This window comes from Chaetodon auriga, chromosome 17 (genome assembly GCF_051107435.1).
Source record: "Chaetodon auriga isolate fChaAug3 chromosome 17, fChaAug3.hap1, whole genome shotgun sequence".
NCBI lineage: Eukaryota > Metazoa > Chordata > Actinopteri > Chaetodontiformes > Chaetodontidae > Chaetodon > Chaetodon auriga.
The window spans coordinates 1,311,141-1,324,903 of record NC_135090.1 but is presented as its reverse complement, the minus strand read 5'-3'; the positions used below and the strand labels follow the sequence as shown (position 1 = coordinate 1,324,903).

Sequence of the window (13,763 nt, the reverse complement as noted above, 5' to 3'; positions counted from 1 at the left end):
ACCTCTTTATGCCAGACTGTGAGCATGTGTTGTGTCATTAGTAGAAACTGTAGCCTCGGAATGTGCCCTCACTGTTCTCTGTATGTGATCTCTAATCAGCATGGGCTGACAATGCCAATGCATGTGCTGTACAGTATGCAGGAACCGGAGCCTTGAAAACAGACTTCACAAGGTACAAGCACTGTAACACCCCGTTGACACATGTCAGTTGACTAACATGTTCGTTGTTTTTTTGGAGTACCCCTGCAGGATTATTGTTACTATAGCTGTTGTTTAATCAATGTTCATTTTTCCAACAGGACAGGAAAGAGGACCAGGTGGGGGCTGTTGATGGATGGTTGGAACTCCATGATCCGCTACTACAAAAACAACTTCTCTGATGGATTCAGACAGGTATGATGTCTATGACATGATTTGTTTTAGACACACCACCACTGAACAAATTGGTATAACTGCTGTAGACTAAACAGAAGGCATCTTTGAAATTGGCAGTGAAGAGGTTAAAATAAGATAGTCAGCATAAACTGCAAAAAACAATGGACATAGTCACTGTGATGCCACCAATAGGTTTCTGAGGACCCATTACGATGCTCAGTGACAGTGGCTCCAGCCCACACCATCTTGTCAGTGCCTCAATCGAACTAACTCCTTGCTAATCCAAAAATAGGCAAAGAGGGTGAGCACGAATAGAAGCAAGGCAGGCCTGAAGGAATGAAGCCTGGTTTCTGAAACCTAGCGAGTAGCTGTCACTCAAAGCAGCCACACCCTTAATTATGCAGAACTTTAGGCCTTAGTCTAATTCAAATGAGTAAATTAGATAACAGTTAACACCCTGCACAGTTGTCATTAACAGGGAAATCAGCTACAGTTACCAAAACCTTTTTTTGTATCAGACTGTTAACATGTTTATTTCTGCTGTAAAGTTTGACATTTTAATCTGGGGATTGACTCTCTTGCCAGCTGGGATAGGCTCCAGCCCCCCGCAACCCCGAAAGGGATACGCGGGTACAGAAGATGAATGAATGAATGAATGATTGACTCTCTTCTGAAGCCAGCCTCAAGTGGCCATTCCAGGAACTGCAGTTTCTGGCACTTCCACTTTGGCGTAATTTTTCTCCTGTGGAGGCTGCCGGTTGCATATCAACAGTTTTAAGAGAAATACTTACAGTAACTGCACATAATGATTTAGTGACTACCTATCCTTTCTACAGCAGACTCTTAACAAGACTGTGGTAAACTATTCAAGTTCTCTATCCCCTGCTCATGTCACATTAGAAGTTCTTAGACACACATAGGAAGCTTTAGCCCTTTAACCTTTCATGTTTTACATTTCAGTGAAACTGTTCAGAAATTGAACCCCAGTAAGAAAATGAATGTGATTTGGAAAAGTGTATATGATGAAAATGCAGAGTCCAGGCATCAGTGTAGTTTTTCTGGTTTCAGGATTCCATTGATTTGTTTCTGGGGAACTTTGCTGTCGATGAGTCAGATGGACCCACTCCTCTTCGTGTGCAGAAGGACTGGAAGTTCCTCACGGTCAGTATATCACCTTCCAAGACAAAAATGCCATGTCAAACCAGGCCTTAGTGTAATCCTTTGAATCCAATTTTTTTAATTATTTGTTATTTGTTTTTGCAGCTGCCAATCATTATGCTGGTGGCATTTTCCATGTGCATCGTCTGTCTTCTAATGGCTGGTAAGTTCTTCTTGGCTCATTACTCTACAGTCATTTCTCTGGTCCTAATATGGTCACACTGCTGAACATCTTATTCTGTGAAAAATTCATCCAAAGCTACAGGAAATTTGTTCAATGACAAATTTAAATTCAGGGGGGATTGGAGCGTAGGGATGTGTATAGTCTCCCACAGCCAGACCTACTGTATCTCCAGTGCTGAGCTTATCATTCTGGTTTAGGGTAATAAAAAAAAAAGATGCTCTGGCTTGTTTGTATTTCTTTAAACCAATCATAGTCATCTTGGGTAGTGCCAAGCCCTGAAGCAGTTGATTCCAACCTGGGGCCCTTTGCTGCATGTCATGACTTTCTCTCCCCCCCTTTCCCGTCTTTCTCCAGCTGCACTATCGAATAGAGGTAAAAGGCCATTAATCTTTTTGAAAAATGAAAGGCAATTAATGCAGCGACGGTGCCCAGGCAAAATAGTATCTTGAAGTATCTTGTAATAGTAACTTGTTTTGGTATAACATTTGCACATGGGGAGGCGAGCCCTGGCATTAAAATGGCTAAGGTCCTACAAAAGAGAAGGTAACAGCTGCTAGCTTGTGTATGTTCATACCATTAGTGACCATGTTAGGGTCAGGGTAACTTGCCATTTTCATAGATTTGCATAAATCAGCTTGTAGGTTGCTCGTTCAGAGGTTGCTGTTGTTGTGTCCTGTAGTGATGGGGTTTTTGAGAATGGTAATAAACAGATCAGGCAGCCAATGGCAGGCTTATACCCGTTGTCTACACCTGGTGAGTCAGGATAGGTTCTAGGGGTAGGGATTTAGATGTTGTTCAACAATCTGACAAGCACTTCGTCTGAAGCATAATGCCTGGCAAGAAAGTTCTGTTTCCAAAAGTCTTTCTCGTTTACACTCTTATTATATGTATTGCTTTCGGCTGAATCTCTGTGGTTTGGAGAATAGTTTCATAATGCGATTTTATGCAATGGCAGATGTGGCCAAAATAGTGCTGGTGCTAACCTTGTAAACAAGACTTTTTACATGTTTACACATAAATGTATAGTTACTCTTACACACTTAAAATGTGCTGTAGAGGTCGCTGCTACATATTCCAACACCCCCGTGACATAGACCCTGCTGCCAATGTCATCACAAAACCACGGCTAAAGCATTTCCTGAATAGACAGTCCTTTAGCTGAAGAATGACTGCTATTTGTCTTCCAGGGGACACATGGACAGAGACCCTGGCTTATGTGATGTTCTGGGGGGCTGCTAGTGCAATCACAGCCACTATCATCCTGTTCAACGGCCAAGACTTTGTGGATGCCCCCAAACTGGTTCACAAGGAGAAGATGGACTGAGAGTGTGTGCGTGCATGCGAGAAGTAGCTGAGCCAGCAGGCTCATATCTCGCCATCTTCACTGACTTCTTCCCCAGGTCTGGACTCTAGACTGATTTGTTGCCTCTGTGCTGCCCTGTAAAACACTGTGTATCTGTCTTTTTTTTCTTCTGTTGTACTGCACATGCCCCTTCACATGGTTTACATTTAATTTCCTACATTTCTTTATTGAGGTTGTTTTTGCTGGTTTGTTGGTTTTGTTGGTGTTATGCTGTCAGTTAGAGAGGGTCTGTGATGGCATGTGTCTCAGTTTCAGTGGTCTGTAGTATCCATCAAAAATATAATTTCTACACTAGTGCTCATTGTCTCGTTGGCGTACTATTTTTAACACTTTTGAATCTTTAACATTATAACAAGATTTTTTTCTTGCTTCATTACATAACTTTTCTTTCAAGATTTTCAATTAATCTCTCTGATTAGACCTTCAGTCAGGTTGCAGCTGGATGGAGCTGTGCTTGAAATTATTTGATGTCACCAAACTCAAGATACTTTAAAAAATGAAAAAGGTTGTAAGACGTCCCACCCTAAGGTACAGCAAAACCAACAGAAGGGAAGGGAAATGTCAAGTTCAGTTTGTACATGTGTTAAGTCTTAAGAGGTCTAAAAAAGCAACAAAAGTTAAAACATCAGTGTGGGTGGACTATGGGTGTTTTGAAGCTTTAAAGCTGCATTAATTGTTTTGTTTCTTTTGACCACTTGTGGGCGACATAACAAACTGAAATAACAGTATCTGACATATTGTCACTGCATAAAGCAAACGTGTCAGCAACAGACACCAACTTTGTTCATTTGGTGTTGAGCAGGTAGTGTACAAGGGGTTATCATGGTTTTTTTTATTGCAAACAGAGCTGAATGAAACTAAAAAGCTTTATAGTGGTTAAGCGTTGGTGATTATTCACTGTGGGTTTGTCAGAATTACCCTTGTCACCTTACACATAGTCATTTGATTCATTGTTGATATAGAAATGTTGATTGCTTAACATAATTATATTCATCCCAGAAGAGATATTAATGTCAATTAACCCTAACTGTCACACTCAAAGATGAGGCACTTAAACATGCACATATGTAAACATTTGTGATGCATCTGACTGATGAACAGACCACTCAACAGTATGAGTTTTGAATGTAACAAGCCTTACAAACTTATGTATCAAACATAAATATTTGGCAAATGTGTATGTAACTGTAACTGCAGTATGTCTTCCTATCAAGATAACTTCGAAGAGTACCTGATAATTTTGCACTTAAGAGAACGATGAAATGATATATCCCTTTGTATTGAATGTTAGTAATCAGAGTGTCTGTTGTTGCTAGTTTTTTTTAGCCTGGTTCCAGATCCCTGCATTGAGACCATATACCATACATACCATGTCTTCATTTTGTTCAGTGACTCAGATAGGTCTGGTGAGGCTCTCATTTACAATTTAGATGTTTTTTCTTTTGTAGATGATTTTTTTTTCTTTAATCAGTGGAGCAACATTTGGTCTATGTAGAGTTTTGTAGGCAAGATTAAGAGTGAGGAAGTTGTCTGCCTCCATCTCCAGTTAGCTACTTTGCTGCATCCATGAAAAATGGTAACAGAAAAATTGCTAGAACAGCGTTGATGCAGGTGGGTGAGATCAACTCAGCTATGTCTGTAAGTCACCTTCACGGACATAAGTCTTTAATCTGCATTTTTCTTTGATCATCATGAAAAAGGTTAATTGCTTCCAGACACGACTAACACAGCTATGGAGTGAAAATGAGATTTCTTGGAAAAATTTGGCAGCTCCTTCCATCTCCAGTAGCAGTGTTAGTTGATTGTTTTGTCACCCACTTAAGTACAACACCAGACTAATTTGAATTTCTCAACAAACTGAAGATGAGAATGGTTATTCAGAGGCCTAGAACCAGGATAATTTGTTTGACAAACAAAAATTAGACTGCACCAGTTCTGACTGGAATTGTCTCTGTGTAAGCCTGTTCATCTCACTGTCCCTGGGTTGATGCATGGCAGCATGCATTGCTGTCTGTCATTTTTTTGATACACTTGGCGGCAAGCCACAGTTAGAACATTTTGAATTCTACACAGTGTGGCTTTAATTCTAGTGATATCTGGAGATACCAGACATAGTTTTGTGGTCATCAGGACTGTCTCATAATGTTGAGTTAACAGGCTGTTGTATCATGGTATGTTATGTGGGTTTCATCACTAATCATTCCTCTCATTTTTTGAATGGACAAGGTGTACCAGAACAGGTGAAAGGAACGTCTACACATAACATTACTCTTATGACCACCATTTATTTTCATTATGCTACAAGATAATTCATTCAGTTTCTTGTTATGGCAGTTTTAAAAAGTTAGAGATCACCACTGAAATATAGTGTGTCACTGTATCTTGAGAATTCATGATAATTATGTTATGGTCAAAACTCTTTATCTCAAGATGATTATTTAATCATTAAATTGGGATCCCAGATCTGAAAGTTTATTAGTAACCACAGAAGCTTCCATCGCCCTCTGTGCACCTGTTCATTAATGTTTTTAGTCTGGTTAATTTTCCTGCTTCCTCACAGAGGTTTGGGGTTTGTGTTGCTTGAAGAGAACGAGTCCAAATCCACCTGTTCCTCAGTGGAGAGGGCACTGAGATGTGAACCTTTCATATAATCAATAAAGATCTGATTGGGTTTTGAAACCTTCCTCTAATGTTGACTTAAGATGTGTTGTATTTTTAGGGAAGTTTGCCACCATGTTTTCTTGTTTTGTGTATGGTTTCACATACAAGCTGTGTGATTTTAGTTTTCAATGATGCGTTTTCAATAATTCCTGCAAACGTTATCTCATATATCAAATCATGCCAACAGATGGTACAAGCCATTGGGTCAATGATTAAATGACTCGGTCTCAAACAGTCTTTTAACTTAGTAAAAGGTTTATCCGGCTGATCATGCAAAGAGGTCATCTGTCATGGTAAGAACCATGTAACTGTTTGACAGTATCGGTCAAGGTCCACTTGATAACTTGTATGAACTTGTCGAAACGATGATAACTTGTGTAAACAGGATGAATGTGCAAGATGAGATTTTGTGTAAACAAGATGGTAACTTTTGTAAACAGGATAGTACTACCTGCTGTGGTGGCGCAGCATGTGTGGGTTCTCTCCGGGCACTCCGGCTTCCTCCCTCCGGCTTCCTCCCACAGACCAAAAACATGCTTATTAGGTTAATTGTTGACTCTAAAATTGTCCTGAGCGTGAATGGTTGTCTGTCTCTATATGTTGCCCTGCAAGCGACTGGCTACCGGTTCAGGGTGTACCCCGCCTCTCGCCTGTTGACAGCTGGGGCCCCCCCGCAACCCCGAAAGGGATAGGCGGTATAGAGGATGAATGAATGAATGAATGTACAGTGCAGGTGAAATCTGTCTCACCGATATCCTTGTAATGTCTGTACATTTAAAATTTGATTTGTATTCACAGATGTAATTTGTGGGTAGAAGTGACATCTGGACAAGCAGTCACAGTTGGTCAGCAGCACCATATTTGAAATATGTTTGGACATTATACCCAAATATCATTAAGAAAATTGTAAGAGATCAAATATTTTTGTTCCATTGTGTACAACTGCAGGTTTAAAGTAGCCTGAAGGTTCCAGAGTTATGTGATCATTATAACTTGGCTGTATTTTTCCATTTGTTTTCCTTGTAAACATAATAATGGAACCAATGGAATCATTACTGTGACATACATTAACTTAAACTTGCCCAACCAAGGTGGATTGTGAGATGTTTATGTTATAGCATGATTTGCAAACTTCACTGTACAGCAACCACATATTGTATTTGTTCACAAACAATTTACAGGTAAATGGAAATAGACATACAGCTAAAAACAAGGGCAGCAAAGCTAAACAAAGATGGAACTATTATGTATGTACAAATAGGTGAAAAAAAAAAAAAGACGCAGCCATTTTATTTGTGTTGTTTTTAATTTGAGTTTTAGAATTTAGAATTTGTGTTACAAGTTTGCAAATGATGTTATAACCCTGTGCTGGTGCTTCTATGTCTGTGAGCTCTTCACTCATAAGGAACATTGGGATTGTACACCTATAAATGTATTATTTTAAAGCTATAAACAACATTCTATAAGTCTTATTGAGGTCATCAAAGCCAAAATCATTTATCTAGTTTGTGGTGGAACATGTAAATCACCTTGTGTTATTCCTCAGGAGTCTTCAGCACTCTCCTTCCAGATACAGACTTCATCCTGTAGTTTCAGTAATTGCCAATAAACTCCAGTGAACACATACAAATTACTTTTAAGGCACTATTGCTCGCTGCGTCCTCACTTGTGAACAACCTTTCGAGGATGCTCCTTTCATGCCCAATCATGATGCCATCACTTCTTACCGATGAACCTGTTTACCAGTGGGATGTTTTTTGGAGCATTCCACAACTTTCCCAGTCTTTTGTTGCTCATATCCCAACTTGTTTGAAATGTTTTGCTGCCTCACATTCAGAATCAGCATATGTTTGCAAAAATCAATGAAGCTGATGAGGTCAAACATACTGGTTGCAGTTGAATAGTGTCTTTTGCTTTGGAGGGTTCCTAACTGAGTCAAATGATCTGGAAGTGGCAGCCATGATGAGCTGTTTGGATCCTCATAGTGCTAAGGAAAGGTTCTTCAAGAATTTCATTATAGTTTTTTAGTAAAGCTTTATTTCATTTGTTAAACAGCTGTAACGCTGATTTTTGCTTTCATGAATCTCATTCAGTTCCAAATTATATGAATTTCTGTAGAACCAGTGGAGTAGTGATTTGTGGTCTCACAGCACAGGAAGAACAGTGAGTATATTAAGGAAGGAAAAACAGGTATAATGGTGACATTTTGCATACAGACACAGATCAAAAGGGCACTCTATCTGTCAAGTTATAAGTTATGTTAAAATTATTTTGATTATTTATAATATTTATGGATACAATTTAAATTCAGAAAACATCCATGTATTTGCTGACACAGAAAAAAGGCTCAAGCATTGAATGAATAAATGTCTGAATTCCCATATTTTAGTCTTTTATGTAACTTTAAGCCCCCAAATTGACAGATTGGCACCTAAATGTGATAATGACAGAAGTACTTTAAACTCTCTATGGAGAGATACGACTTAATAGACATATGGAGAATCAAATCCCCAGTTCAGGTTACCTTCATCCAGAGTAACAAACACTGTAGGAACTATAAATATGTTTTTATCTTGTTTATTAGTTGTAGTAGTTACTCATACCTTTTTGTTTACTGACGCTTCCGGTAATTGGTACATGGGTGTGATTCATTACTTCTGTATTGGATACACCAATACATAACATCCCATAGGTGCGCAATTGAAGGAACTGCCTACACACTCTGGCCACATTAGGCCAGGCATTACCCTGCACCAGGAGGAACCCAGGGCCCATTGCACCAGCATAAGGTCTGACAATCGCTCTGAGCATTTCATCCCGGTACCTAACAACAGTCAGAGTACCATTGGCTATGACACGGAGGTCTGTGTGACCCTCCAAGGATATGCCTCCCCAGACCATCACTGACCCACCGCCAAACCAGTCATGCTGGATGATGTTAAAGGCAGCATAAATTTCACCACAGTGCCTCCAGACTCTTTGACACCTGTCATGTGCTCAGTGTGAACCTGCTCTCACAGTTTACCTGACAGTTTGGTCAGAAACATGCACACCAGTAGCCTGCTGGAGGTCATTTTGTAGGGCTCTGGCAGTGCTCCTCCTGTTCTTTCTCGCACAAAGGAGCAGATAACAGTCCTGCTGCTGGGTTGATGCCTTCCTACGGCCCTGGCCAGCTCTCCTTGTGTAATTACCAGCCTCCTGGTATCCCCTCCATGCTCAAGACTGTGCTGGGAGACATAGCAAACGTTCTTGCAACCTCACATATGGATGTGCCATCCTAGAGGAGCTGGACTACCTGTGCAACCTGACTGGGCTGGAACAATCAGTCAAGAAGGATAAGGAGAGAGCAATTGTCGGTGGCCACCACATACAAAACCACCAGCTGATCAAATCCATGATTTTAGGTTTCAGAGAGAAATGCAGAGAGAGGCTCCGATAGATCAGACAGAGACAGCACAAGACAAAGAGCAGCAGCAGGGCAGATAAGGGCAGGGAGGGAGCGAGAGACAAAGCATCCGCCTTCGTTGAGAGCCAGAAGAGAAAAAAAAATATAGCTCAGGTGGTAAGATGTGTGCCTCATGTACTGAGGCTACCAATCCTCTGCAGTGGCTGCAGGTTCAACTCCCACCTGTGGCTCATCTGCTGCGTGTGTTGTCCCCTCTCACTGCTCACTGCCCTCTTTGAGCTGCCTCTGTCACAATAAAGGCAAAAAAAAAAGCCCCCCCCCTGAAAAAAGAAAGTAGATAAGTAGTAAACTAGCAGTATACCTATAAGTTTACTTGTAGTATAGTTTAAGTACAAAATAAAACTTAAATGTAAACTACTTGCATACTCAAAGTTTACTACTCTTCACCTAAAAAAATACTTTAAGTATACTTTTATAAACTAAAAAGTGTGCTAGAAGTATATAACTAGTAAACTAAGAGGATACTGGTAAGTTTACTTGTAGTATACGTGCAGTACAAAATAAAACTTAAATATATACTAATTGTGTACTCAAACTTTACTTCTCTTAAACTTAAAGTATACTTTTTATAAACTAAAATTGGGTCAATTTAGTCCCAAGAAGTATTGAAAAAGTACACTTAGAAGTATACTACGAGTACATTGATATTAGTATACTTGCTGCATAAGTATAGTTGGAAAAATATACTTAAGCTTTACTTAAGTATACTTAATAAAATGAACTTGAAGTATACTTCTTTTTCGTAAGGGCAAGTTAATGACATCTGGGGTTGCACAATTACGCAGACTTGTGTAAACGCAGTGGTTGCCCATAGTCCTTATAAATTGTCCTTCGTATCTTTCCTTGACCTCAATATGTTTTACATTGGGGTCAAGGAAAAGTTTTTAGGAATGGATGCACGTACAGTTTTCAATTGAGCATATGTCAAGAAGTACGGTGCCTGACAAGTGATTTTTTTTTTTTTTTCCATTTTCCATTTGGCCTTAGTGTTTTTCGGCAGCCATCAATAACAAACACTCTCTCGTCCCTCCAAATAAGTGTCACAGAGCGACATTCTTTAAGAAAGATGAACATTTTTTTAAATGCACGAATTTTCAGCCATTCTGCTAGATGACACTTAAACGAAGATGTAGGTTCTTCCTTTACTGCAAACTGTGCAAGCACTCAAAATTACAGTACACTTTTAGTAACATTATTACATATGTTTTCTGTTTGTTATGCATTGTACTATATTTTTCATTGTCTTTTCTTTTAATCCAAGGTGAAGTGTTTGTTGTGTGCTAAAGAATTGGGGTACAACAACAACACATCATCCAGGCTGAGGCATTTTTGTGCTTTGCATGAAAATAATGAGGGGAATGTGGCTGTACACAGCCCATATTTTGTTTCTGAATAAAAATGAAGTTGCACAATCAAATTCACTGCCCTCTTCATGTTCACGAGCACGTCAACTGCCCCTTACCTTGGTAAAACACTGCAACAGTTTGAAAACAATTGTTCTTCTGTCATTATGAGTTATTCAAAAGTGACAAAAATTATTTATGGATTTATGGATAAAACATTTGACAAGTAATATTAGATTCCATTGTATTGTCACGTTACATACCCACAATACACTAAACAAAAATATGAATTTTATTTATATGAACGAATACATGAATGATACCTGAAATGCATTTATTAAGATGGATTGATTTATTTTACTTGGCAGTCATTCCCAAGGCTGCACTGTTGCAAGACAGTCTTGAGTATATTACAAAAAGATAAAATTACTAAAACTATATAAACTTTTGTTTGCTTTGTTTTGTTTGATTTTGCTGCTTTTTCTGTTTTGTTGTTTGTTATTTAGTTCATTTAGTTTACTCTGCCCATTGAGTTGTTAATTTCTTTGATTTTGATATTTTGTTTGTGTAGAGGATTATTTTCTTTTTAGTATTTGTTTTCATTCATTCATTCATCTTCCATACTGCCTATCCCTTTCGGGGTTGCGGGGGGGCTGGAGCCTATCCCAGCTGTCAACGGGCAAGAGGCAGGGTACACCCTGAACCAGTCGCCAGTTGATTGCAGGGCAACATATAGAAACAAACAACCATTCACACACACTCACACCTAAGGACAATTTAGAGTCACCATTTAACCTAATGAGCATGTTTTTGGTCTGTGGGATGCACGGGAAGAACATGCAAACTTCACACAGAAAGGCCCTGCCCGACCCGGCGACCTTTTTGCTGTGAGGCACGTGCACTATCTGCTGCGCCACCGTGCCGCCCTATTTGTTTTCATGTCATTATTAATTTGGCTTTTGACAGTTTGTATTTTTGTCTAGTTCAAACCAAGGAAATTGCTAAGACTTTTCCAGAAAGATCTCTCCTCTTTCTTGACATCCTTCTCCGCACAGGCTACAGTCTCCTTCGCAGGTTCTGTGACAGTGGACATCTCAGAATCCTTGGCTCTTCCTCTTCCTTCGACATGAAGTCTACGCCCCCTCTCCTTAGAGAGCTCATCTGTCAGATGCCGATGCTTGTCCCAGATCAACTTGATTTCATTAAAACCTAATTTTAGTTCCTCTTGATGTTGTTTTAGCCTGTGGATCATACTGGACATCTCAGAATCCTTGGCTCTTCCTCTCTCTTCGAGATGAAGTCTACGCCCCCTCTCCTTAGAGAGCTCATCTGTCAGATGCAGATTCTTGTCCCAGATCAACTTGATTTCATTAAAACATAATTTTAGTTCCTCTTGATGTTGTTGTTTTAGCCTGTGGATCATACTGGACATCTCAGAATCCTTGGCTCTTCCTCTCTCTTCGAAATGAAGTCTACGCTTTCTCTCCTTAAAGAGCTCATCTGTCAGATGCAGATTCTTGTCCCAGATCAACTTGATTTCATTAAGACGTAATTTTAGTTCCTCTTGACGTTGTTGCTCTAGCCTGCGGATCGCACTGGACATCTCATAATCCTTGACTTTTAATGTTTCTTTCAGAGTATCGATACACTTCCTCTTCTCGCAGAGCAGCTTGCTCATATTCTGATTGTGGTCCCAGAGCTTGTTGTTTTTATCGACTTGAAATTCCAGGTTGCTGGTGAGCTTGCTGATCTTGTGCTCCAGAGAGGAGTTGTGTTCCCTTGCTTCTTGGAGCACAGTTTTCAGGCCCTCCCTTTCTGTCTTGCCTACAAAGTTGGATATTAGGTCCCTGGTCCATTTGAAGGTACCCAGAGCCCCTTGCGTCCACATTCGTCTCATAGCCATCTAGTTACCTGAGGTCTTCACTCACTACTAAGTATGACTTAAAGAAGTCTCCTTGTTTTTCTTCTTCAAACCAAGGAAATGGCGAACTCTTTTCCACAAATATCTCTTTCTTGATGTACTTCTACTCACACTGGTCTACTTCACAGGTTACAGTGTATATTTATCTATCTAGATCTATGACATCACGCACAGATCAAAGCAAGCATCAAAGACATCAAAGCAACAGTTCAGTTACCTGTCCTCCATAGTTAATGTTGCCATGACGACAACAGAGCACATGTAGTAGAATAACAATGGTGGTTTATTGATCACGATTCATTGTTGTTTTTATTTAAAAAACAACTAAGAATTGTGATCAATAAATTTAAATAATGCAGTATCCAACACATTCAGTAACTGACAAATGCAGAATCATTTCATTTTTGTAGAATACATAAAAAACATGATCCATATGAACACCATTCCTCGTGCTGAACAGCTTCTCAGTCTGCATGTCCTCATCCATGTACCCTAAATTCAGTTTCTTTTTTTCTTGAACTATGATAAGAGGTGCCTATATCACGTGCCATTTATTAAAGCCACTCCATAAATCAACTCACTATTACCCTGAATGTAGATGTTGTAATTAGTGGGAGCCCTGCTTGTTTCTCTTCAACCAGGAGGCTTCATTGTCTCATTTGCGAGCCTGTCGCCGCATATTACGCAGAGCGGACTTGGTGTGTGATAATCACCTGAAGCGATAAACCCGTATTTTAAGTAGGACTGCTGATAATGTCTCTTCAATGCAGCTTTCTTTTTCTTGGAAGTTGTAGGCTCTTCTTCTTCTGTCTCATCATTTGACCTTCTCCCCTTTCTGAAGAAGCTCCCCAAAGACTTTGTTTTTTTACACATTTTTGCTAGCTTGCGAGCTTAGTTTTTTACTACCGTATCAAGTGACCGAGACGACCGGTTTGACATGTGTTCAGAGGCACAGGCGGATGCACCTGATTTTCAAAATAAAACTTCTTTCAAGACTGATGGTCAATAAAATATTTTTTGTTCAGTCTCTCAGCGCGGCCCGGTACCAAATGGCCCACGTTGGGGACCGCTGTTAAATTGCTCAGCCCACTGTTTGCCTACTGACATTTCGTCTCAAACAGTGATATTACATCTCACTCCAGGCCTTTGTTTAGCATCAATTGTAAATTCTTGACTTTATTTACCTGATAGTGCCAGGCACAAAGACATGTTCGACAAACGTGAAGACCTGACAGGCCGGGTCGTGTGTGCAGGCTCTCTGACACTCCTCATAGTCTGCTGTGGACAAGGTT

General features: G+C 39.8%; 1 protein-coding gene across 1 annotated transcript in view; it reads left to right on the top strand.

The window, feature by feature from the left end:
• Positions 1-7,213, top strand: part of sacm1la (SAC1 like phosphatidylinositide phosphatase a) — a 37,219-nt gene extending 30,006 nt beyond the window's left edge. The window contains exons 16-20 of the mRNA XM_076754394.1: positions 100-172; positions 300-393; positions 1,444-1,536; positions 1,639-1,696; positions 2,905-7,213. Of these exons, the coding sequence (XP_076610509.1) occupies positions 100-172; positions 300-393; positions 1,444-1,536; positions 1,639-1,696; positions 2,905-3,041 (455 nt within the window). The 3' untranslated portion in view covers positions 3,042-7,213. The remainder of the gene's footprint in view (positions 1-99; positions 173-299; positions 394-1,443; positions 1,537-1,638; positions 1,697-2,904) is intronic.
• The last annotated feature ends 6,550 nt before the right edge of the window (positions 7,214-13,763 follow it).